A 27,178-nucleotide genomic window follows, 5' to 3' on the forward strand; every position below is an offset into this window, starting at 1 on the left:
AATTTGCAGTCGTAACCTCATTTCCTATTTCAGAACTCAAGGTTTTGTCTAGCCTCCAGTTGACCTAGGCCATTCATCATATTTCACCACATTCTTTGGGAAAATTCATCACCTGCCTCTACTTTGATACCGCTAGGCCAGTCTGGTCATTTGTTACCCAACATTTCCTGAGAGTAGCTGGTTGCATTTATTAACTCTTTATATATTTTGAGCCCCTTCTGTTAATGTCCATTGTCCCTACCATGAACTTTAATCAGTACATCTCTTAGTATACACACTCTTCACATTGATCCCAAGATTTTTCCAACATGCTGATACTTGCACTGGTTTTGCACCTCACTTGAGAATTAAGAAACTTGAGATCTTCTTTATGCCACAAGCATACCAAACATTATCCCATAAACAGTTTATTTAGCCATTCATAGGACAGAATACTGCCTTCTCTAAAGGCATACAACATTCCTAGACCATGCCCTGGAAAGTAATCTATGTCATTTCTTGCTCATGGAGTCACTCAAATATATCAATTCTCATTTTCAATAGAAACAACTATTCTTAACTATCGATATGTGCTTGTCAAGCATGTCCTTATGATTTCTTCAAAAGTCTTCCCTTAGAAAATTTTATCCATTTTTCCTAAAAGACCATTTTAGTTTCTTTTAACATCACAGAGATTAGGTTAATGGCACAATGAGGAAAAAGACTCAAGTGAAACTGGGAGTCAAAGTTCAAATCTCTTTTCAAGCTTTTCTTCTTCCCGGCAAACATTTTCTATCTTGGATCTAGATAATTCTTTTGGTTGCAGCTCCACTTTCTATAGCATATGTCTTAAACCAGCTTTTCATAGTAGGTCTCTTTCTAGTCTGGTTATTTATTACAAATTCTTCCTCCAAAATCGTTTCTCTCAGAATATGCATATATGGTTGAATTCTTGAAAATAACAGGCTTTTCTTTTCTGGAAAGGAATCAGTCTGCTTAGAGAAGATGAATTGTGCTGGTGATTTTATTTCAGGAAAATGTATGCACCATAAAATCTGGGTAAGTTGTGCTTGCTAGAGTTTCACAGTTTCTTCCACCTTTTCTGTCCATACTTCCACAAATAATCTTAGGCCAAGGGTAGTTGACATGCCTTCTGGCCTTCACAGAGAGCAATTAAGCATAACTGGCTTATCTCTACCTCCTATTTTTGTTGTCATCCACTGTGGTATAACTGAGTCTGCCTGATCACTGGTATTCTGTATTAGTGTCTAACAAGGTGTGACTGACTAAATCTTGTCTTTTGGAGCTTATATGGATCTCCTTATCAGATCTCTCCTCATCACTATTTTGTGATTCCAGAGATTCTCTTTCAATCTAATAGTCGTACATTGCGGCATATGGGAAATTCTGAATCCTCTATATGTCATAGTAAATTCATGTGGATGCAAAGTGGTGGATACAATCTTAGTCCCACCCAACTAGACGTTTTCTTTGGCTATTTGTAATCTTCATGAAGGAAGCAAGGTATTTTGTTTTGTTTTGTTTTGTTTTATAAGCATGCTGAATGTTGTGCTTACCAAAGGATTTTACAAATTTTTCCTGATCATGTCTTTGGAAGTTAAGGAAAATCCTGCTTCTCCCTGGATCACTTGACCCTGAATATTTTTATATTCTCTCTCCATTCCCTTATTTCTTGAATTTGGATCTATACCTATTTTTTAAGCCACTTTAAGTTACAATTAACATCTACAATCTATACAGATTTAATGTAAACAATGTGATGAATTTGGGGATAAACACACACTCATGAATCTATCAGTATTGTCATGGACATACACATATCCTTCACTTCCCAAAATTTCCTCCTGCCTTTGTGTAATAATAATAATAATAATAATAAATAGTTTTATTTATTATATTATTTTAAAATATTTTGTGGCATGATCACTTAATATAACAACTACCACTTAGCAAATTTTAAGTATACAATGCCATCTTTTTAATTGTAGTAACTATGTTGTATAGTAGATCTCCAGGACATGTTTAGGTTACTGTGCTCTTCCAGCTTTATTGGGGTACAATTAACAAACGTGTAAGATATTTAAAATGCACAAAGTGATGATTTGATATAGGTATATATTATGAAAGGATTCTCCCCATTGATGTAACACATTTATCACTTCATTTATTTATCTTTTTTTGTGTGAGAACATTTAAGTTCTACTCTCTTAGAAAATGTCAATTATATAACACAGTGTTATCAACTATAGTCACCATATATTATACATTAGATCCTTGCAGGTTAGTCATCTTAAAACTGAAAATTGGTGCCCTTTTATTAACTTACCTCTATTTCTCACTGACAACTATTTTTCTACTCTCTGTTTATAGGAGTTTAACTTTCTTTTTTATTCCACATGTGGAGTTATTTGTCATTGTCTGGGTCATTTCACTTAGCATACAGATGTCTAGGTACATCCATGTTGTCACAGATGACAAGATTTTCTTCTTTTTAAAGCTGAGCAATATTTCACTTTATACATAACACTTTTCTGATCCATTTGCCTGTTGCAGGACATGTAGATTGTTTCCATATCTTGGCTGTTATGAATCATGCTGTACTTAAATTGACTCAAAATATTGATTTCAGCCCTGGGGAGGAGTCAAGATGGCGGAGAAGTAGCAGGCTGAGACTACTTCAGCTAGCCGGAGATAAGCTAGATAGCTTATCTAAAGATTGCAAACACCTGAAAATCCATCAGCAGAATGAAGAGAAGAAGAACAGCAATTCTGGAGACAGAAACACAACCACTTTCTGAAAGGTAGGACCAGCGGAGAAGTGAATCCAAAGCGACTGAAAGATAGACCCCGGGGGGAGGGGCCGGCTCTGGGCAAGCGGCGGAGCAACCGCGAACAAAATCAGGACTTTTAAAAGTCTGTTCCGCTGAGGGACATCGCCCCAGAGGATAAACTGGGGCGAAGCCCACGCGGGGTCAGCGTGGCCTCAGGTCCCGCAGGGTCACAGAAGGATCGGGGGTGTCAGAGTGTCGCAGAGCTTGCGGGTATTGGAACGGGAAAGCCGGCTACAGAGACAGAGCCGACAGTAAGCTCACAGCTCGGGGTTACCTTGAACGGGTCGCAGGCTCGGTGAGCTCGGAATGCGGCCGGAGGTCAGGCAGACGGGAGTAACTGGGCGCTATTCTATGAGGGCGCACTGAGGAGTGGGGCCCCGGGCTCTAATCTCCTCCGGGCCGGAGACCAGGAGGCCGCCATTTGTATTCCCGTCCTCTGGAACTCTACGGAAAGCGCTCAGGGAACAAAAGCTCCTGAAAGCAAACACCAGCGGATTACTCAGCCCCTGGTAAGGGCGGTGCAATTCCGCCTGCGGCAAAGACACTTGAGAAACACTATAACAGGCCCCTCCCCCAGAAGATCAACAAGAAATCCAGCCAATACCGAGTTCACCTACCAAGGAGTGCGGTTTCAATACCAAGGAGAGCAAGAGAATTCCAGAGGAGGAGAAAGCAAAGCACGGAACTCATGGCTTTTTCCCTGTGATTTTTTTTAGTTTTGCAGTTAATTTAATTTTTTTCTTTTTCATTTTTTGTTTTTTTTTCTCGCCTTCTGGTAAATTTTTTTTTACCTTTTACCTTTTTCTTTTTAACCAGTTTATCTAATATATATATATATATATATATATTTTCTTTTTTATATTTTTCTTATTTGTTTTCTTTTTTTTAAATGCTTTTCGTTTTTTTTTCTTTTTTCTTTTTTTTCCTTTCTTCCTTTTTGAACCTCTTTTTATCCCCTTTTCCCCCCTCACGATTTGGGATCTCTTCTAATTTGATTAAACCATATTTTCCTGGGGTTGTTGCCACCCTTTTAGTATTTTCCTTGCTCCTTCATATATCTTATCTGGAGAAAATGACAAGGCAGAAAAATTCACCACAAATAAAAGAACAAGAGGCAGTACCGAAGGCTAGGGACCTAATCAATACAGACATTGGTAATATGTCAGATCTAGAGTTCAGAATGACAATTCTCAAGGTTCTAGCCGGGCTTGAAAAAGGCATGGAAGATATTAGAGAAACCCTCTCGAGAGATATAAGAGCCCTTTCTGGAGAAATAAAAGAACTAAAATCTAAACAAGTTGAAATCAAAAAAGCTATTAATGAGGTGCAATCAAAAATGGAGGCCCTCATTGCTAGGATAAATGAGGCAGAAGAAAGAATTAGTGATATAGAAGACCAAATGACAGAGAATAAAGAAGCTGAGCCAAAGAGGGAAAAACAGCTACTGGACCACGAGGGGAGAATTCGAGAGATAAGTGACACCATAAGACAAAACAACATTAGAATAATTGGGATTCCAGAAGAAGAAGAAAGAGAGAGGGGAGCAGAAGGTATACTGGAGAGAATTATTGGGGAGAATTTCCCCAATATGGAAAAGGGAATGAGCATCAAAATTCAGGAGGTTCAGAGAACGCTCCTCAAAATCAATAAGAATAGGCCCACACCCCGTCACCTAATAGTAAAATTTACAAGTCTCAGTGACAAAGAGAAAATCCTGAAAGCAGCCCGGAAAAAGAAGTCTGTAACATACAATGGTAAAAATATTAGATTGGCAGCTGACTTATCCACAGAGACCTGGCAGGCCAGAAAGAGCTGGCATGATATTTTCAGAGCACTAAATGAGAAAAACATGCAGCCAAGAATACTATATCCAGCCAGGCTATCATTGAAAATAGAAGGAGAGATTAAAAGCTTCAAGGACAAACAAAAACTGAAAGAATTTGCAAACACCAAACCAGCTCTACAGGAAATATTGAAAGGTGTCCTCTAAGCAAAGAGAGAGCCTACAAGTGGTAGATCAGAAAGGAATAGAGACCATATACATTAACAGTCACCTTACAGGCAATACAATGGCTCTAAATTCATATCTCTCAATAGTTACCCTGAATGTTAATGGGCTAAATTCCCCTGTCAAAAGACAAAGGGTATCAGAATGGATAAAAAAAACAAAACCCATCTATATGTTGCCTCCAAGAAACTCATTTTAAGCCCGAAGACACCTCCACATTTAAAGTGAGGGGGTGGAAAAGAATTTACCATGCTAATGGACATCAGAAGAAAGCAGGAGTGGCAATCCTTATATCAGATCAATTAGATTTTAAGCCAAATACTATAATAAGAGATGAGGAAGGACACTATATCATACTCAAAGGGTCTGTCCAACAAGAAGATCTAACAATTTATATATCTATGCGCCCAACGTGGGAGCAGCCAACTATATAAACCAATTAATAACAAAATCAAAGAAACACATCAACAATAATACAATAATAGTAGGGGACTTTAACACTCCCCTCACTGAAATGGACAGATCATCCAAGCAAAAGATCAGCAAGGAAATAAAGGCCTTAAACAACACACTGGACCAGATGGACATCACAGATATATTCAGAACATTTCATCCCAAAGCAACAGAATACACATTCTTCTCTAGTGCACATGGAACATTCTCCAGAATAGATCACATCCTCGGTCCTAAATCAGGACTCAACCGGTATCAAAAGATTGGGATCATTCCCTGCATATTTACAAACCACAATGCTCTAAAGCTAGAACTAAACCACAAAAGGAAGTTTGAAAAGAACCCAAATACATGGAGACTAAACAGCATCCTTCTAAAGAATGAATGGGTCAACCGGGAAATTAAAAAAGAATTGAAAAAAATCATGGAAACAAATGATAATGAAAATACAACGGTTCAAAATCTGTGGGACACAACAAAGGCAGTCCTGAGAGGAAAATATATAGCGGTTCAAGCCTTTCTCAAGAAAAAAGAAAGGTCTCAGGTACACAACCTAACCCTACACCTAAACCCTACAAAGAAAAAGAAAGAAACCCTAAGCCCAGCAGGAGAAGAGAAATCATAAAGATCAGAGCAGAAATCAATGAAATAGAAACCAAAAACACAATAGAGCAAATCAAAGAAACTAGGATCTGGTTCTTTGAAAGAATTAATAAAATTGATAAACCCCTGGCCCGACTTATCAAAAAGAAAAGAGAAAAGACCCAAATAAATAAAATCATGAACGAAAGAGGAGAGATCAAATTAACACCAAAGAAATACAAACTATTATAAGAACATACTATGAGCAACTCTACGCCAATAAATTTGACAATCTGGAAGAAATGGATGCATTCCTACAGACATATAAACTACCACAACTGAACCAGGAAGAAATAGAAAGCCTGAACAGACCCATAACCAGTAAGGAGATTGAAACAGTCATTAAAAATCTCCAAACAAACAAAAGCCCAGGGCCAGACGGCTTCCCGGGGGAATTCTACCAAACATTTAAAGAAGAACTAATTCCTATTCTCCTGAAACTGTTCCAAAAAATAGAAATGGAAGGAAAACTTCCAAACTCATTTTATGAGGCCAGCATCACCTTGATCCCAAAACCAGACAAGGATCCCACCAAAAAAGAGAGCTATAGACCGATATCCTTGATGAACACAGATGCGAAAATACTCAACAAAATACTAGCCAATAGGATTCAACAGTACATTAAAAAGATTATTCACCACGACCAAGTGGGATTTATTCCAGGGCTGCAAGGTTGGTTCAACATCCGCAAATCAGTCAATGTGATACAACACATCAATAAAAGTAAGAACAAGAACCATATGATACTCTCAATAGATGCTGAAAAAGCATTTGACAAAGTACAACATCCCTTCCTGATCAAAACTCTTCAAAGTGTAGGGATAGAGGGCACATACCTCAATATCATCAAAGCCATCTATGAAAAACCCACCGCAAATATCATTCTCAATGGAGAAAAACTGAAAGCTTTTCCGCTAAGGTCAGGAACACGGCAGGGATGTCCATTATCACCACTGCTATTCAACATAGTACTAGAGGTCCTAGCCTCAGCAATCAGACAACAAAAGGCATCCAAATCGGCAAAGAAGAAGTCAAATTATCACTCTTCACAGATGATATGATACTATATGTGGAAAACACAAAAGACTCCACTCCAAAACTGCTAGAACTTATACAGGAATTCAGTAAAGTGTCAGGATATAAAATCAATGCACAGAAATCAGTTGCATTTCTCTACACCAGCAGCAAGACAGAAGAAACAGAAATTAAGGAGTCAATCCCATTTACAATTGCACCCAAAACCATAAGATACCTAGGAATAAACCTAACCAAAGAGGCACAGAATCTATACTCAGAAAACTATAAAGTACTCATGAACGAAATCGAGGAAGACACAGAGAAATGGAAAAATGTTCCATGCTCCTGGATTGGAAGAATAAATATTGTGAAAATGTCTATGCTACCTAATGCAATCTACACATTTAATGTAATTCCTATCAAAGTACCATCCATCTTTTTCAAAGAAATGGAACAAATAATTCTAAAATTTATATGGAACCAGAAAAGACCTCGAATAGCCAAAGGAATATTGAAAAAGAAAGCCAACGCTGGTGGCATCACAATTCCGGACTTCAAGCTCTATTACAAAGCTGTCATCATCAAGACAGCATGGTACTGGCACAAACACAGACACATAGATCAATGGAACAGAATAGAGAGCCCATAAATAGACCCTCAACTCTATGGTCAACTAATCTTCGACAAAGCAGGAAAGAATGTCCAATGGATAAAAGACAGCCTCTTCAATAAATGGTGATGGGAAAATTAGACAGCCACATGCAGAAAAATGAAATTGGACCATTTCCTTACACCACACACGAAAATAGACTCAAAATGGATGAAGGACCTCAATGTGAGAAAGGAATCCATCAAAATCCTTGAGGAGAACACAGGCAGCAACCTCTTCGACCTCAGCCGCAGCAACATCTTCCTAGGAACAACGCCAAAGGCAAGGGAAGCAAGGACAAAAATGAACTATTGGGATTTCATCAAGATCAAAAGCTTTTGCACAGCAAAGGAAACAGTTAACAAAATCAAAAGACAACTGACAGAATGGGAGAAGATATTTGCAAACGACATATCAAATAAAGGACTAGTGTCCAGAATCTATAAAGAACTTAGCAAACTCAACACCCAAAGAACAAATAATTCAATCAAGAAATGGGCAGAGGACATGAACAGACATTTCTGCAAAGAAGACATCCAGATGGCCAACAGACACATGAAAAAGTGCTCCATATCACTCGGCATCAGGGAAATACAAATCAAAACCACAATGAGATAGCACCTCACACCAGTCAGAATGGCTAAAATGAACAAGTCAGGAAATGACAGATGCTGGCGAGGATGCGGAGAAAGGGGAACCCTCCTACACTGTTGGTGGGAATGCAAGCTGGTGCAACCACTCTGGAAAACAGCATGGAGGTTCCTCAAAATGTTGAAAATAGAGCTGCCCTATGAGCCAGCTATTGCAGTATTGGGTATTTACCCTAAAGATACCAACATAGTGATCCAAAGGGGCACATGCACCTGAATGTTTATAGCAGCAATGTCCACAATAGCCAAACTATGGAAAGAACCTAGATGTCCATCAACGATGAATGGATCAAGAAGATGTGGTATAAATACACAATGGAATACTATGCAGCCATCAAAAGAAATGAAATCTTGCCATTTGCGACAACATGGATGGAACTAGAGAGTATCATGCTTAGCGAAGTAAGCCAAGCAGAGAAAGACAACTATCATATGATGTCCCTGATATGAGGAAGTAGTGATGCAACATGGTGGCTTAAGTGGGTAGGAGAAGAATCAATGAAACAAGATGGGATCGGGAGGGAGACAAACCATAAGTGACCCTTAATCTCACAAAACAAACTGAGGGTTGCTGGGGGGAGGGGGTTTGGGTGAAGGGGGCGGGATTATGGACATTGGGGAGGGTATGTGCTTTGGCGAGTGCTGTGAAGTGTGTAAACCTGGTGATTCACAGACCTGTACCCCTGGGGATAAAAATATATTTTTATAAAAAATAAAAAAAATTAAAAAATATTGATTTCATTTCTTTTCATTACAGTTAGAAGTAAGACTGAGAGATCACATGGTGGTTCTATTTTTAATTTTTTAGGAAACTCCAAATTATTTTTCATAGTGTTTATACGGTTTACATTCCCATAAACACTATATGAAGGCTCCCTTTTTCATACAACTTTGCCAGCCTTTGTTATCCATTTTTATAATAGCTATCCTAACAGATGTGATTTGATATCTTTTTGTAGTTTTGACATGCATTTCCTTGATGATTAGTGATGCTGAATACTTTCTCATGTACTTGTTGACCATACACATATCCTTGGAAAAATGTTTGTTCTGGTCCTTTGCCCATTAAAATAATTTTTTTTTCTTATTGTTGAATTGGAAGATATCTTGCCTATTTTAAATATCACTCCTTATAAGATATTTGTTTTGCAAAGGTTTTCTTCCATTCCATAGTTTGAATTTTCATTTTCTGGATGATTTCATTTGCTAAGTTAAAGATTTTTAGTTTGTTGTACTCCGACTTGTGTAATTATTTTTCTGCTTTTGCTTTCAGTGACAATAAAACATTATTGTCAAGACCACTGTCATGGAAATTATCATGTGTATTTTCCTTTAGGAGTTGTACATATTCATATTTAAATTCAAGTCTTTTTTCCACTTTAGTTAATATTTGTGTATTTGTGAGATTGATATCCCAATTTCTCAACGTGATTTATTGAACAGACTATCATTGTATAATCTTGGTCTCTTTGTTGAAAATTAATCAATTGTATATGCATGTATTTATTTTTAGACTGTCTATTCTATTCCATCAATATATGCCAGTTTTTGTGCCAATATCATACTCTTTTAAGTACTATAGTTTTTTTTTTTTTTAAATAACTATAGTTTTTTGGTACAGTTTCAAATCAAGAAGTGTGACATTTTGTTTTTCTTTCTCAATATCACTGTGGATCTTTGGGGTCTTTTGTGGTTTCATATAATTTAAATTCTTTTGTCTATTTCTGTAAAAAATGACACTGGAATTTTGATAGGGATTGCATTGACTCTGTACATACCTTGGGTAGCAGAGATATTTTAACAATAGTAATTCTTCCAATCCATCAGCATAGAATGTCTTCATATTTATTGTGTGTTCTTCAATTTATTTTTTCAATTTCTTATAGTTTTCAATACATATATCTTTCACTTCCTTGGACAAATTCATATCCAAGTATTTTATTCTTTATGATGTTATTATAAGTGGGATTATTAATTTCCTTTTCCAATAGTTCTCTTTCCATTATTAGTGTTATAGAAATGCAAATAATTTTTGTATATTGAAATTGTGTCCTGCAACTTTACTGAATTTTTATACTAGCTCTAACATTTTTGTGGTTTCCCACATGTGTTTCCCACATGTAAGATTGTATCGACTACAACAGACAATTTTACTTCTTTCTTTATTTTAAATTTAATTTTATTTTCTCAGTGTTTCATGATTCATTGTTTATGCACCACACCCAGTGCTCTGTGCAACATGTGCTCTCTTTATTACCGACCACCAGGCTTCTTTCTTTCTTATTTGGATGCCTCTTATTCTTCTTGCCTAATTGTTATGACCGGTATTTATAGCATTATTTCAAATAGAAGTAACAAGAGAATGAATCCTTGTCTTTTTCTTGGTCTTGGAGGAAAAATATTGAGCTGCCACCTTTAATATAATGTTAGCTGTAGAATTGTCATATATGACTTTTATCATGTTGAGGTACAATCCTGCTATACAAATATGTTTTTATAATAAAATGTTTAAGTTTGTCAAATGCTTTTTCCATACCTGTCGAGATAATCATGTGATTTTTATACTTCATTTTGTTAATGTGGTATAACATAGTGATTGATTTGTGGAGGGTGCTCCATCCCTTCATCACTGGAATAAATGTCACTTGATCATGATGTGTGATCGTTTTAATGTACTTTTTCTTTTGAGAGAAAGAGAGAGCAAGAGGGGAGGGGCAGAGAGAGAATCTTAAGAGGGCTCAATGCTGATTGAGTCCCAATTCAATCTCACAATCCTGAGATCATGACCTGAGCTGAAATCAAGAGTTGGGTGCTCAACCAACTGAGCTACCCAGGCATCCCCCTTTTAATGTACTCCTTAATTAATTTTCTAATATTTTGTTGAGGATTTTTGCATCTGTGTTGTATTGGCCTATTATTTCTCTTCTTGTAATATGTTTGCCCAGCTTTGTTATTAGAGTAATAATACTAGCTTTGTAAAATGACTTCAGAAGTGTTTTTTCCTCTTCAGGTTTTTACAAGATTTTGACAAGAATTGCTATTGATCATTTAAAAGCTTATCAGAACTCACCAATGGGGGAGCACCTGGGTGGCGCAGTGGGTTAAGCCACTGCCTTTGGCTTGTGTCATGATCTCGGGGTCCTGGGATTGAGTCCCACATCGGGCTCTCTGCTCAGCAGGGGGCCTGCTTCCCTTCCTCTCTCTCTGCCTGCCTCTTTGCCTACTTGTGATCTCTCTCTGTCAAATAAATAAATAAAATCTTAAAAAAAAAAAAAAGAACTCACCAATGGGACATCTGAATCTGGAATTTTGTTTTTGAGGAGGTTTTTGACTAATTATTCACTCTCATTTGGTCAGTTAAGATTTTTTATTCATTCATGATTCCCTTGGTATATTGTGTTTGTCTAGGTTAATTATCCATTTCTTCTACCTTGACTAATTTTGGAATAGATAACCATTCATAGTTATTTCTTATGATCCTTTTTGTTTCTGTGATATCATTTATAATGTCTTCTCTTTCATTTCCAATTTTAGCTATTTGAGTCATATTTCTTTTTTCTCAGTAGATCTAGTTAGTGGTTGATCAATTTTATTGATGTTTTTATCAACTTTCAGTATAATTGATCTTTTCTTTTTTCCCCTGTTTTTAATACTTCAATCATGGTCATTTTTTATTGTGTTGTTAGCACCATATAGTGTATCATTAATTTTTGATGTAGTGTTCCATGATTCATTGTTTGCATATAACACCCAGTACTCCATGGACTCTGTGCCCTCCTTAATACCTATCACCAAGCTTACCCATCCTGTCACCCCCTTCCCTTCTAAAACCCTCCATTTGTTTCCCAGAGTCCATATTATCTCATGGTTCATCTCTCACTTGGATTTCTCCCCCCTCATTTTTTCCTTCTCCTAATTTTCCATGCTATTCCTTATGTTCCACAAATAAGTTAAACCATATGAAAATTGACTTTCTCTGTTTGACTTACTTCACTTAGCATAATCTTCTCCATTCCCATCTATGTTGATGCAAAAGTTGGGTATTCATCCTTTCTGATGGCTGAGTAATATTACTTTGTGTATATGGACCACATATTCTTTAATCATTTGTCTGCTGAAGGTCATCTTGGCTCTTTCCACATTTTTTGTATTGTGGACATTGCTGCTATGGAGGTTAGGGTGCATATGACAATTCTTTTTACTACATCTATATCTTTGGGATAAATACCCAGTAGTGTAATTGCTGGGTCATAGGGTAGCTCTGTTTTTAATTTTTGGAGTAATCTCCACACTGTTTTTCAAAGTGGTTGCAACAATTTGCATCCCTACCAACAGTGTAAGAGGGTTCCCCTCTCTCCACAACATCTCCAACATGTGTTGTTTCTTGCCTTGTGTAGTTTTCCCATTCTAATTGGTGTAAGGTGGTATCTCAATGTGGTTTTGATTTGAATTTCCCTGCTGGCTAATGATGATAAACAGTATTTCATGTGTCTGTGAGTCATTTGTATGTCTTCTTTGGAGAAGTGTCTGCTCATGTCTTCTGCCCATTTTTTGATATGATTATCTGTTTTTAGGTGTTGAGCTGAAGAAGTTCTTTATAGATCTTGGATATCGGCCCTTTGTCTATAGAGTCATTTGCAAATATCTTCTTCCATTCTGTGAGAATCAACAACAAATCAAACCTAATGCATGCATAAGAAGGGAAATAAGATTAGGGCAGAGATCAATGAATTAGAAACCAGAAATACAGTAGAGTGCATTAATAAAATAAGAAGTTGGTACATTGAAAGAATGGCCAGACTTATACAAAAAGAGACCGAAAGAGAGAGACTTATACAAAAAGAGAGAGAGAGAAAGGTCCAAACTAATAAAATTATGAATGAAAGGGGAGAGACCATGAATAACACTAAGGAAATAGAAACAATCATCAGAAATTATTATCGACAGCTATATGCCAAAAAGTTAAGCAACCTAAAAGAAATGGATGCATTCCTGGAAACCTATAAGCTTCCAAAACTGAATCAGGAAGAAACTGGCAACCTGGATAGATGAACATCTAATAATGGTATTGGAGCAGTGATCAAAAACCTCCCCCAAAAACAAAAGTCCAGGGGCTGATGGATTCCCTGGGTAATTCTACCAAAAATCTAAAGAAGAAATAATACCCATTTTCCTGAAGATGTTTCCTAAAATAGAAATAAAAGGAAAACTTCCTTCTATGAGGCAAGCATTACCTTGATCCCCAAACCAGGCAAAGACCCCACCAAAAAGGAGGATTTCAGACCAATATTCCTGATGAATATGGATGCAAGATTCTCAGCAGAGATGAGGTGGGATTTATCCATGGGATGCAAGGGTAGTTCAACATTTGCAAATCAATGTGATAGAACAAATCATTAAGAGAAGAGAGAAGAACCATATGGTCCTCTCAATTGATGCAGAAAAAGCATTTGACAAGATACAGCATCTGTTCCTTATTAAAACACTTCAGAGTATAGGGATAGAGGGCACATTCCGTAACTTCATAAAATCGATCTGGAAAAACCCACAGCAAACATCATCCTCAATGGGGAAAAGCTGACAGCCTTCCCTTTGAGATCAGGAACACGACAAGGATGTCCAGTCTCACTACTATTGTTCAACATAGTACTAGAAGTCCTAGCAACAGAAATAAGACAACAAAAAGAAATAAAAGGTATTCAAATTGGCAAAGAATTCAAACTCTCTCTATTTGCAGATGACATGACATTTTATATGGAAAACCCAAAAACTCCACCCCCAAACTACTAGAACTCATACAGCAATTCAGTAATGTGGCAGGATACAAAAATCAGTTGCTTTCTTATACACTAACAATGAACCTGTAGAAAGAGAAATTAGAGAATCAATTCCATTTACAATAGCACCCAAATCCAAAATATAGGAATAAATCTAACCAAAGAGGTAAAGGATCTATACACTAGGAACTACAAAATACTCATAAAAGAAATTGAAGAGAGGTGCCTGGGTGGCTCAGTAGGTTAAAGCCCCTGCCTTCGGCTCAGGTCATGATCTCAGTGTCCTGGGATCGAGCCCCACATCGGGGCTCTCTGCTCAGCAGGGAGCCTGCATCCCTTCCTCTCTCTCTGCCTGCCTCTCTGCCTACTTGTGATCTCTGTCTGTCAAATGAATAAATAAAATCTTTTTAAAAAAGAGAAATTGAAGAAAACGCAAGAAGATGGGAAAACATTAGATGGTCATGGATCGGAAGAATAAATGTCATTAAAATGAATATGTTGCCCAGAGGTATCTATACTTTCAAAACCATCCCAATCAAAATACCAATACCATTGTTCAAAATTTGGAACAAACAATCTTAAAATTTGTACAAAACCAGAAGAGACCCCAAATCACTAAGGAAATGTTGAAAAAGAAAAACAAAGCTGGGTGCATCATGTTGCCTGATTTCATACTGTATTACAAAGCTGTGATCATACAAAGCATGGTACTGGCAAAAAAACAGACACATAGACCAATGGAACAGAATAGAGAGCCCAGATATGGACCCTCAACTCTGGTCAACTAATCTTCGACAAAGTAGGAAAAAATATCCAGTGGAAAAAAAGACAGTCTCTTCAATAAATGGTGTTGGGGAAATTGGACAGCTATATATAGAAGAATAAAACTGGAGCATTCTCTTACACCATACACAAAGATAAACTCTAAATGGATGAAAGACCTCATTGATCTTTTCTCTTGACTTTTTAGTCTCATTTCTTTCCACTCTATGCTATTTTCTTTCTTCTACTCAAGTTATGCATAGGTTATTCTTCTTTCTAGAATTTGAGGTATTTTGTACCTTTCTTCTATTTAATGTGGATATTTATCACAATAAACTTCCTTCTTACAACTGCTTTGCTACATCAAACATCTGGTATGTTGTGTATCCATTTCCATTTATTTTTATTTTTTTATTTTTTTACTTCTCTTCTTATTTCTTTTATGACTCATTGGTTGTTTAGTAGCATGTTGTTTGTTCCACACAAACTTGTGAATTTTCCAGTTTTCTTCTGGGAATTAATTTCTAGTTTCATACTATTATGGTTGGAATAGATGTTTGATATTGTTTCCATCTTCTTACATTTATTGACTTTTTTTTTGGCCTAACATATGCTCTCCTGAAGAAAGCCTCTGCGCACTTAAGAAGAATGTACTTAGCTGCTGGATGGAATGTTCTGTAAATGTCTGTTAAGTCCATTGGGTCCAATAGGTAGTTTAAGGCTGATGTTTCCTTACTGACTTTCCGTCTGGATGATCTATCTATCCATTGTTGAAAGTGGAGTATTGAAGGTCCCAACCATTATTGTATTGTTCTATGTTTCTCCATTCAATCTATCGATATTTGCTTTATATACTTTGGTGCTCCTACGTTTGGTACAAAAATACTGGTACGTTGCCTTGATGAACTGATCCCTTTATCATTATATATAATGACGTGTTTGTCTCTTATTATATAGTCTTTGGCTTAAAGTCATTTTGTCTGATATAAGTATAGCTATCTGTGCTTTTTCTTTTGGCTTTTCATTGTTGTTGTTTTGTTTGATTTATTTTGTTTTTATTCACATTTTGCATGGATTGCCTTTTTCCAATTTCACTTTCATTCTGTGTGTTGTAAAGCTGAAGTTCCTTGAAAGCAACATATTGCTAAGTCTTTTTAAAATTTATTTTATTTATTTTTATTTATTTATTTATCTGAGAGGAAAAGAGAACAAAAGCAGGAGGAGGCACAGAGGGTGAAGTGGACTCCTTGTTGAGGAGGGAGCCTGGGATCATGACCTGAGCTAAATGCAGGTGCTTAACCAACTGAGCCACCAGCCACCCCTGTTGGCTCTTGTTTGATTATGCATTCAGTCACTTTATGTATTTTGATTGGAGAACAGGGTCTATTTATATTTCTGATAGATAGGGACTTACTATTGCAATTTTGTAAATTGTTTTTTGGTTGTTTTGTAATTCCTTTGTTCCTTTACTCCTCTTTTATTGTCTCCCTCTATGATTTTATTTTCTGTAGTTTTATGCTTTGATTCCATACAATTCTTTTTTATCTTATGTGTATCTACTTTAAAGTTTTTGCTTTCTGTTTGTCAAGAAGTTTACATAAAACAGCTTATATTTGTAACAATCAATCTTAGTTGATAAAAACTGAACACATATAAAAGCTCTACATTCTTACACTCCTCCTGTACATTTGTATTTTTGTGCTCACAATGTGTTTTTTTTACAGTATTTATGAATTAACAACTTATGGTAGTTATAGTTATTTTTATGTTTTTGTTCTTTAATCTTAAACTAGAGTGTGAGTGATTTACCCCCCACTATATTACATTAGGATATTCTGATTTAAACTATTTATTTGCTATTTCTTGTGGGTTTTGTTCTTTCATATGTTTTCTTTTTCTAATTAGTATCCTTTCATTTTGGCTTAAAGAACCACCTTTGTCATTTCTTGTAAGGCTGGTCTTGTGATGAACAGCTTTTGCTTGACTGGAAAATTCTAACATCTCACTCTCTTCTGGCATGCAGATTTCTGCTGAAACCCTACTTATAATTTTTTCATGTTCTCTTGTACCTATCAAGTTACTTTTCTCTTGATGCTTTTAAGATTCTTTTGTTTTTAATCCTTGACAGTTTAATTTTAACATATCTTGCTGTGGGGATTTTTGATTCATCTTTTTGCTTCCCCTGGGTTTCCTGGATCAGAGTATCCGTTTCTTTCCCCCAGGTTAGGGAAATTTCCACCCATTATTGCTTTGAATAACCTTTCTGTCTTTTTCTTGCTCTCTTTCCATTCTGTTATAATGCTCTCTTTAGTGGTATAATGCTCTCTTTAGTGGTGTTCCTTGAGTTCCTTAAGCAATCTTCACTCTTTTTCTTTCCTTTTTAAGACAGGGAGGTGTTGTACATATTGGGACACTAAATGCGGAGTCCAAATCCTTTGCTCCTCAGGAAGAAGCTGCAGTTGAGAGTTCCCTTCCAACTGCGTGGTGCTGGGCCAGTTGTGGGGTTTAGGAAGAGAGTATATATCTGCCCGTTGCAGTGTATTTCCTCAATTGCTCAGTGCGTAGAAGTCTCAGATATTTTCTGGATTTCTTTCAGAAGTAATTGTTCCCTGTGTACATGAACATGCAGTGTTTCTGTGGTAGGAGTAAAATTCCAGAACCTCCTATATTGCCATCTTGGTCAACTTCCTCTCTGTTGTTATTATTATTCTTTTTGATTCTTTTGTTTTCAATACTTTTATGAAATTCAGGAAGTATTTGTTATGGATTAAGCTGTCCTTTATTGGAGTTCATAAATCCCTTAAAAATATTCTAGTACTCCCAATTAAGTCCTCATAGGTACTGCCACACTTTACATATCAGTATTTTGGAAACAAACAACAAAAACAAAAGAAGGAAACTTACTCCTCTCAATAATTTTATGTTTTAAAAATCAAAGCCTTAGGATTATTACCTAAATTTAAAAAAAACTCAGTTTTAAATCTCAAGATAATGTATACGTTTCTGGGTTTTGGCCCACTTCCTACCTCTGGTAATAAGATAAGCATCAGCTCCCCCCCTTTTTTTTGTTTAGTCTCATTATTAGACTATATCTGGGAAAAAAAAACAGCAAAAAAGAAAACTGAATTATATTGAAGAACAATATATATAATGTTACTTGAAAATTTTTCTCCTGATATACGGTTTACTGACCATTACTCTTTAGTGTCTATTGACAAGAAAGCTATAATTTTTATGACTCAATAAAAATTAATTTCTATATACATACTTCTGATCACAAGGTAATGGTTGTGAATTTTTAAAACCACAGTTTCCAGATTTGTCAATGTGGGAATTAATTTCTTTGAAACAGGCAAATGGAGCACCTTGAGCACCTAAAAATGTAAAGACGTCTATCAAATTATTATTCTTAATCCAAATTAAATTTTTTGTTCATAAAAAACAAACTTAATTCATAAATAAAATATAAAGAAAAAAAGTCATTCTTTTTTTCCTGTTAATGCAAGTAGAAAGAAATAATTATCTAACAAAAAACAGAAAATAATTATATCTATTGTAGTAAAATTAAATTATTGTTAAAAATAATTTGCTGCCTCTGTGAGAATGCACACTGCCTCATCCAATGAATATTAGACTTGACCTTGTGATTTGACCTTCTCAATGAAATGAGAGATTTGAATATCTCACGGGCAGAAAGTATTGTGGAACTTGTGAATAGAACAAAAATGTTACATTCTCCTTTTTTTTTTCTGATGGGAAATAAACAATCTTTTAAGTAAAGGTTCATTTGTCTGTCTAGGTATAATTGTCAAAGTAATATGGAGTAGCAGAATAGTTGTACTGGATATGGAAATCTGAGATATTTTAGGATTGTTTCCATTTCATTAAATACATGAATTGGTACATAAAAGTGGCATTTTCCTGTGTGGCATTGTCAATTGAAGCCTTATAGTAGGTGATAAGAAAATTATTATCATTGGATAAGGAAGAGTAATTTATGCTATGTGAGGGTGAAACACTTGGAGAAACTCTCTTCTCAATGATTGAAAGGGTGATAATAGCCCTAATAAACATGTTGTGTTAGGCAAAGAAATAGGGAAACAGAATCTGTCTGTTACTTTTGGCTGTATTTGAACAGAAGTCAAAAGTACTCAAGAAAAAGATAAACTAAACTCAGGATAGAATCAATTATTTCAGAGGCAGTAATAAAAAAAAAAAATTGAGAAAGCCTAGAAAGGTGTCCATTCTACTGGCATTGGTGTGGATAATGATGGTTGCTGGCTGGTGTAAACTAGCCAAATTATTATGCTTATTTGATTGTTCTGTGTCTCTTCAGTGGTGGTGCTTGTTGATGGGTGTTAATCTGTTAGATTAATACGAAAGTTTTCATATTATTTTTCATTTCCATGTTCTTCGCACATATTTCTATCCCAAAACTCTTGCCTCTAATCTTCTAGTCTTTTCACATCCAGGCTCCCCACCAAGAAACTAGGCCCTTTGTCATTGTTCATGAGTTTATCTATAATCTGCCTCTGGCTGCTTCTCCTTCTGCATGAAAAGGATAACTAAATGGTCAGTATCTTTGAAGGCATCCTCCATAGTGAGTTTGCAGTATGGCTACTGCTCCCCCCAGCCGACTTATAACCAGTGACTGACCCATCATATGTATAAAATAAGCCTTGGTTTGTTCTTCTTGCGTAATTTGGTCATGATGAAATCCCATGTATCCACAGGTGTGAGTGGAAGGAGATGTAAAGAAAAATGTGTACTGTTTTAGGTTTCCTGCTTATGGACTTTTTCCTTTTGCTCTCTCTTTTTGCCTGTGCTTGAATCCAGGTGAATGAATGATTCTATCTATCTGACCATTTAACTTAGTATGTCTGACGTAACTGAGTTTAGGCTGTACAGTTCTGAATGCATGGTTATTTGGTGTCCGAAATGCTTTATCTCTACAGGGGTCACTAGTGTGACCAGAATTGTTTTGTTAAAGTGGTATGGTTCTCCAGTTAAGATGGCACAGTCTTGCTCCAGAAGCCTAGCGAACTGCCCTGTCATTCTCCCAAAGAAGCTTGGTATAAACCCCACACAGAATTTTTTTTTTTTCTCTCTCACAACCTATACTTCTGATATTATTGGGGCCACTGTGTTTTTATAATTCAGAATGCATGGCTGCTTGCATTGCAGCTTGGACATGCTGCAGAGCCCTTTTCTGCTTTTCACCTCACTCAACATTAGCAACATTTTATGTCATCTAGTAGATGAAACTAAGCAGTACTTCCCCATGTGGAATATACTGCCTCTAGATCCCAAAAAGAACTACCAGCGATTGTACTTCTTAGTTCAATAAGATGCAAGAACATAAAGTTTGTTATACTTTGTAGGGGATGTCAGGTCATACCTCTGATCACTGGGCTCTAAAATTTTACTGATGACAAATTTCTAAACACTTTGAAAATCTGTCTCTGGTGTTTTTATTTACGTGTGTTTTATTTAATGTTCTAATATTCTAGGAGGCTTTGCTTATTTAGCTGGATTAGAACAAAATTATTGATGGAGTAGACAATGTGATATTACATATCTCTACAATTGCATTATGATTGAGGGCAGGAGAGTAAAACTAACCCTGCAACAAAACTCAACATTAATGCTATTATCCATTCCACATGAAAGCAAACCATTTCTAATTATTTTTTTTCAAATAGGAAAAGAAAAGAATATATTTTCCAAATCAGTGGTTATACTCCTACCACATATCTGAGGCCATGTTATTCTGCTATAGCATAGACACCATATCTGGCATAGTGGATATAATTACTTAGTCTACTACTTGTCTGCATTTGCAATAGATTCTTATTATCTTCTGATGCCATCTGGTTTCTGTAATTAAATGTAGATATACAGAACCATTTCTGCATTTTCTAGATCTTTAAAAAAAAGTGGCATTAATTTGGGGGCACCTGGTTATCTCAGTCAGTTGGGCATCTGTCTGTGGTTTCAGGTCAGATCTTGATCTCAGGTTTATGAGCTCAAAGATGCTTTAAAACAAATAGCACTAATTTCTGGAAAGAGACATTTACACAAGCTTTCTCCATGACCTTGCCAACTAGGCTAAGGATATAATGATAGGATTGCAAAAACTATTAACATGTCAAACCTGATGATATCCCCTAGGACTGAAAAATAATTAGCAAATAGATTCGTGGATCTAGTGGACCCATTGTACATTGAAAGTTATCAAAGACTCTATTACCTAGCCCCTATGAGTCCCCGCTCTTACAAAGACAAAATGATGACACTGGGTTTCTGGTTAATTCATGTTAATTCATACACTCTTTGTCCACTAGTTTCCAAGGTGCTTGGCTATTTCATTTCCCACATGAACAGATAGAAACCTAATTAGGTGACTGAGAATCATTCAAGGATGTGCTAGAGAAATTATTAACATGTATGTTTGCCAAGGTGTTGTGTGGTTTCCCTTCTGGAACTCTCTAACCCTCTCTTATGTCAATGAGTTTTGGTTGTGAAAAGTGGCTTACATTCAAAATTTGAACATGAAATTATAGCATTTATTAATGGAACTCTACCGAGTCCCCTAGTCATCCATTTTTTTAATTTCCTTTGATGGTACAAACTGAGTAATATTCTATTATCTATCTTCCTGATTGTCTGTAGTCTAGGTGTCCATATCTGCTATGGCTTATTACAATAATTTTGTCTGTAGCATAGGTGTCCTTGTCTGCTACTGCTTATTACAATAATTTTATCCATCTGGTTTCTGGAAGCCAAGTACTGCTCTCTGGCCTTGATATTTTTAAGACCTTATCAATCATGCCTTTGCTATTAGTGAGCCTACTTCTATATTACCATCTCCTCCTGCCACCACTGGCCTACAGAGAAGGCCACAATGAAGACTTAAAGTGATTTTGATACACCTGTTAGCACCACATTCCCTGTGACATTGGGTCTTCCTGTTGGGACTGTTTGGCCTTGTATTTATAGCATATACATTATATTCATTTCCCCGAGACTTTTCTTTCTTTCCTCCATTATTTCATGATAATTTCATCATTTAAATTTCACTTAGAGTGAGCAGTCCCATTTTCTCCCCTGCCTCTGGAAACACTTCTAATAGAATTTTTTTACCATCTTCTAGGATCCTAGCCAGGATGTTAATCCCTATTATTCTAAGAGAGTACTCCAAAAACAATGAACTTTCTTATCTGATCTTATGTTCCCCTGTCTAATCTTATATCAAACACTCTCAGAATCCAATTCCATGTAAAGTCTCTTGATTCTAGCAGTAAATGCTGGCTAGTACCTACAGATCCATTGAGGTATATTTCCTTTACTCCCTTATAAGTTCCAGCAAATCCTGTCTCTATTTGCTGTGCCTTAACTTAATTTTCAGCTTTAGTGTCCAGGACAGGTAGGAGAGAGATCCTAATGGAGATAAAATTTGTGTTATGAGTGATAGGCTTCCACATTTTCTTCAAACAATGGGAACATGCTTCTACCATTCTTAATTGGACAAAGGTGGTGGTGTAAGGGATCAGAGTTGTGTCATTTTATAAATAGAGTAGTTTCAGAGGCTAAAATTGCAGGGAACATGTTTTCATCTGTTCACATCCCAATTGTGGTTCTTCTTCTTTTTCCAGCCAGAATCTTAATCATGGTAAAGCAGACTTGACTGAGAATTTAAACTTCTCTGAAATTCCTTCAACTTGATAATTAAGTTTTTAATTTGCTTTAACCTTCTATTTTGAAAAATTAAAATCTTTCTATGAGTTAACAGTGGGGGCTCATTCAACATACACTTTGATTTCAAACGAACACCTTTTTGTTATCTTTTCTTAGATTTCAGTGTTGATTAGTAATAACCATCTAATACCCCTATCCTTATAGTTACAATTTCCCCCACACATTTCAATTATACCAGCTAATGGGTTATCTTTGACTTCTTAGTTCACTCAGTGAGGGTATTATCAACTTTCACCAGTTATGGCATGCTTATTCACAGCTTGGAAGTAAGTAACTTCGTTTTGAAAATGATCTTATAGGGGTGCCTGGGTAGCTCAGTGGGTGAAAGCCTCTGCCTTCGGCTCAGGTCATGATCCCAGGGTCCTGGGATTGAGCTCAGCATTAGGTTCTCTGCTCAGCAGGGAGCCTGCCTCCCCCCGCCCCCCGCCACCTGCCTCTCTGCCTACTTGTGATTTGTTTCAAATAAATGAAATAAAATCTTTAGAAGAAGGAAAAGAAAAGAAAATGATCTTATAGAATATTTTTTCATACCACTCTAAGGATCGTTTGTTAATGTTTAGAGCTTCCAGAAGCTAGCATCTAGATGAAGTATAATGTGAAAGCTATTTATTAGTGATTAGAGCATCTGGAAGTGAGAGGAAGAAAGCAGGATAGAAAAGATAAGAAGTCAAACAGAAATGCAAGCCCAACAAAGACTTGACCAGTCCTACGCTGTTTGCCAGAGTACAAAGTGTGCCTGATTTATGCCTGATTAGACTCCAATGCTCAGGCCTTTATATCCCACCTCAATTAATTATTAGATTTGTGCTGTCCTGGGAAAGATGTACTTTTGGGTGAGGTGTCTGTAGTTAAGACAAATTCTGGAGAAATGAGCTAACAGCTAGAATTGATAATGACAGCAGATGGTATTTCTCTTGTCCACTACACAATTTTCCCAGCATTTTATTTTCTTTCCTTTAACTGCACTTAGCACAATTAAAGTTTTAATATTTCTTTTGTATTTATGTTTTTACTATCTTTGTCTCTTGATCATAAACTCCATGAGTAAAATAGCCATGTGACAATATTCAACTTGTTGAATACTATCAGTTCTGTGTGCTCTTGCCTTAAGTACAGCCTTTTGTCCTATAATTTTTGGTAACATAAGAACAATAAAAAAGTGCCTCCTTCGGGTAGGAGCCAAATAAATGAAGAAAGGGGGGATGAATGTATGAACTACATCAAAAGATCAAATTTTGACCCAGTTGGGTAAGTTTTTGTGGGACACCGGATCATAACTTAGAAGAGGAAATACATACTAATGGTTAAGTCATACTTAAACATCCTCATTTTAATTAGAACTCAAAAAGATGTCAAATGACAAGTAGTTCAATTCTGGATCAAAGATTTATTTAATAAAAAAGAAGAGTATGGCCTGGATAATCCTTAATGGATGTTATAGGAAGTATTATTTAATTTTTAAAAAAGATTTTATTTATTTATTTATTTGACAGAGATCACAAGAAGGCAGAGAGGCAGGCAGAAAGAGAGGGGAAGCAGGCTCCCTGCTGAGCAGAAAGCCTGATTCGGGGGCTTGATCCCAGGATGCTGGGATCATGACCTGAGCTAAAGGCAGCGGCTTAACCCACTGAGCCACCCAGGTGCCCCATTATTTAATTTTATTTTTAAATGATGTATTAAATCTTGATATAAAGATACTGTGGCAATGACAAATAATATTTTTTGAATTCAAATAAGCACTGAAAAAGAAAAACAGCAAAGACATACCAAATAAAAAGTGGAATCCTGAAATACAGCCAACAGAAAATACCACTGCTCTGATTTAGGAGATTATAGCTCTGTAGCTCTGGTTAAATGTTGGTTAAGTCACCTAATTTGAAACTTGTTACTAAGGATAAGTTTCAGATAATTAGGAAAACAGTATAAGTTGCATTCCATGCCCTTTGGTATAAACTATAGACCTTATTATTGCAGGGCAAATAACTAAAAAGTGGTGCTTGCACTACTTTTACTCAATTAGTAAATGATTTATCTGAATACATTTCATTGAGTAATTTTTGTCCATTCAAATTTCATTTAATCCTTCTAAAATCATATTGGGGTATTATGAATACTTACTGCCTAAAAAGGAAGCATAGATGAGCAACTCTTATTTGAATTATTTGGAAAAATCATTTAAAAAGAAAATATAAAAATGAATTTGGGTCAGTGGCTTATGGATACTGCTCTCCTAACTGTTCCTCAGTCAAGAGATATGATTATCCTTGAATGAAATTCACTCTGAACTTCTTGTTTTATGCCATTAAAGTTAGATGGTGAAGATACGAAGTAAAAAAATTTAAGTAAAATTCTAGAATCTACTAACTTGCTGTTCCAATCTCTAAGTAATTATGAGTGGTAAAAATGGATTTTTGCGCAGGTTGCTAAGTATAAAAATCAAAAATCAAACCATGAAAAGAGAGATGTACAATATTATCCTGGAGATACTATACAATACTATACTATATTACTGTCCTCTAAAAAATCTTCCTTAATTCAAATTTGTTCATTATTGAGCTTGAGATCCAAGTTCTACATCAGAGTGGTGTGATATGTATTTCATCATATAGAGGAATCCAAATTTAAGGTAATATAAATACATAAGAAAGAACAATACCTTCTCCAAGTACCTGGGCACATTGGTTATCTTTAGTTTGGCATCGTCCTTTATAACAATATGCAGTTCCCAAACTGCACAACATGCCATCTGATGCATAAGTGTCAGGGACGCAATTACTGGATGTTCCATTGCAATATTCTGTAAAATCACATTCTTGATCAACGCTCTTTCTACATGGAACGCCTGCTACTGCTATCTAGGAGCAAACAGAAAAAGAAAATCACGTTCTTGGGGATGACTATTCTTCCTTACTTAGTAAAGAGATTTATCAAATAAAATATGCCTAATTATTGATATTTGGGGGAATCATAAAATTCCCAAGGTTGTGAGTTCTCTGAAAGAAATGTCAGATCCATTATTCATTATAAAGCCTGAAGGAAAGTGTCTCAGATATAAAAGGATTCTTTGTGACAGAGAGTTTACAACTCTTCTGTGTTCCGCATTGGGAGGCCATCTAACTCAACCTGCATTTAGAGGGAGCCTAAAGAGGTAACACATACCCGTTCCGCAAAACTGAAGGAAAAATGCCCATACTTTTTTGTTCTTGAAGTGACCAAGAACCAAACTTCCTCGTTTCAATATCTTGTTTGGATTTTCACTAGCTTATTTGTGTGGTGAGATATATAATCTCTCTTTTGAAGTTGTTTCTAGTTTGTAAACTCAGGATGATAAACATACTTTCAGAGAGTTTTTGTTAGTATTAAACTGAGTTAAACTGGATTATTTGTTTTTTGGGGTGTGGAGTTTAATATGTTTGTTATAAATTTTGGATACCACCTTATCAGTTATGTCATTTGCAAATATATTCCCCATTCAGTAGGCTGCCTTTTAGTTTTGCTGTTTCCTTTGCTATGACAAAGCTTTTTATCTTGATGAAGTCCCAATAATTCATTTTTGCTTTTGTTTCCCTTGCCTTTGGCAACATGTCTAGTAAGAATTTACTATGGTTGAGGTCGAAGAGCTTTCTGCCTGTGTTCTCGTCTAGGATTTTTGATGGTTTCCTGTCTCACATTTAAGTCTTTCATCCATTTTGAATTTATATTTGTGTATGGTATAAGAAAGTGGTCCAGTTTCATTCTATCACACGTTACTCTTCAGTTTTCTCAACATCACTTGTTGAAGAAACTTTTTTCCATTGGATATTCTTGTAAATTTTTGTAAATTCCTGCTTTGCAAAGATTAGTGACCATATAGTTGTGGGTCCATTTCTGGTTTTTCTTTTCTGTTCCATTGATCAATATATGTTTGTACCAGTATCAAACTGTCTTGATGACTATGGCTCTGTACTGTAGCTTGAAGTCTGGAATCATGATGCTTCCAGTTTTGCTTTTCTTTCTCAGGGTTGCTTTAGGTATTTGGGGTCTTTGTGGATCCATACAAATTTTAGGATTGCTTGATGTGGCTCTGTGAAAAAATACTGTTGGTATTTTGATAGGGATAGTGTTAAATGTATAGACTGCTCTGGGTAGTATAGACATTTTAACATTGTTTGTTCTTCCAATCAATGCATATGGAATGTCTTTCCATTTGTTTTGTGTCCTCTTCAATTTCTTTCATCAGTGTTCTATACATTTCAGGGTGCGGATCTTCCACCTATCTGGTTAGGTTTATTCCTAGACATCTTTTGGTTTTCAGTGCAATTATAAATGGGACTGAGCCCTTGGTTTTTTCTTTCTGCTGCTTCATTATTGGTGCATAGAAATGCAACAAATTTCTGTACATTTATTTTATCTCCTGTGACTCTGCTGAATTCAGGTATTAGTTTTAACAATTTTTTGATGGAGTCTTTTTGGTTTTCTATACAGAGTATCATATCATCTGCAAATATTGAAAGCTGTACTTCTTCTTTGTCTATTAAGATGGCTTTTATTTGTTTTTGTTGTCTGATTGCTGAGGCTAAGATTTCCAGTACTGTATTAAATAGTAATGGTGACAATGGACATCCCTGTCTTACTCCTTACTATAGAGAAAA

General features: G+C 36.0%; 1 protein-coding gene across 1 annotated transcript in view; it reads right to left on the reverse strand.

Annotated features, from left to right (window-relative positions):
• ADAM18 (ADAM metallopeptidase domain 18) overlaps window positions 1-27,178 on the reverse strand; it is a 174,847-nt gene that overhangs the window by 62,355 nt on the left and 85,314 nt on the right. The window contains exons 16-17 of the mRNA XM_059384219.1: window positions 25,204-25,402; window positions 18,058-18,163 (exon numbers count right to left, since the gene is read on the reverse strand). Coding sequence (XP_059240202.1) covers window positions 18,058-18,163; window positions 25,204-25,402 — 305 coding nt within the window. The remainder of the gene's footprint in view (window positions 1-18,057; window positions 18,164-25,203; window positions 25,403-27,178) is intronic.

The sequence above is a fragment of the Mustela nigripes genome, chromosome 18, assembly GCF_022355385.1.
Source record: "Mustela nigripes isolate SB6536 chromosome 18, MUSNIG.SB6536, whole genome shotgun sequence".
NCBI lineage: Eukaryota > Metazoa > Chordata > Mammalia > Carnivora > Mustelidae > Mustela > Mustela nigripes.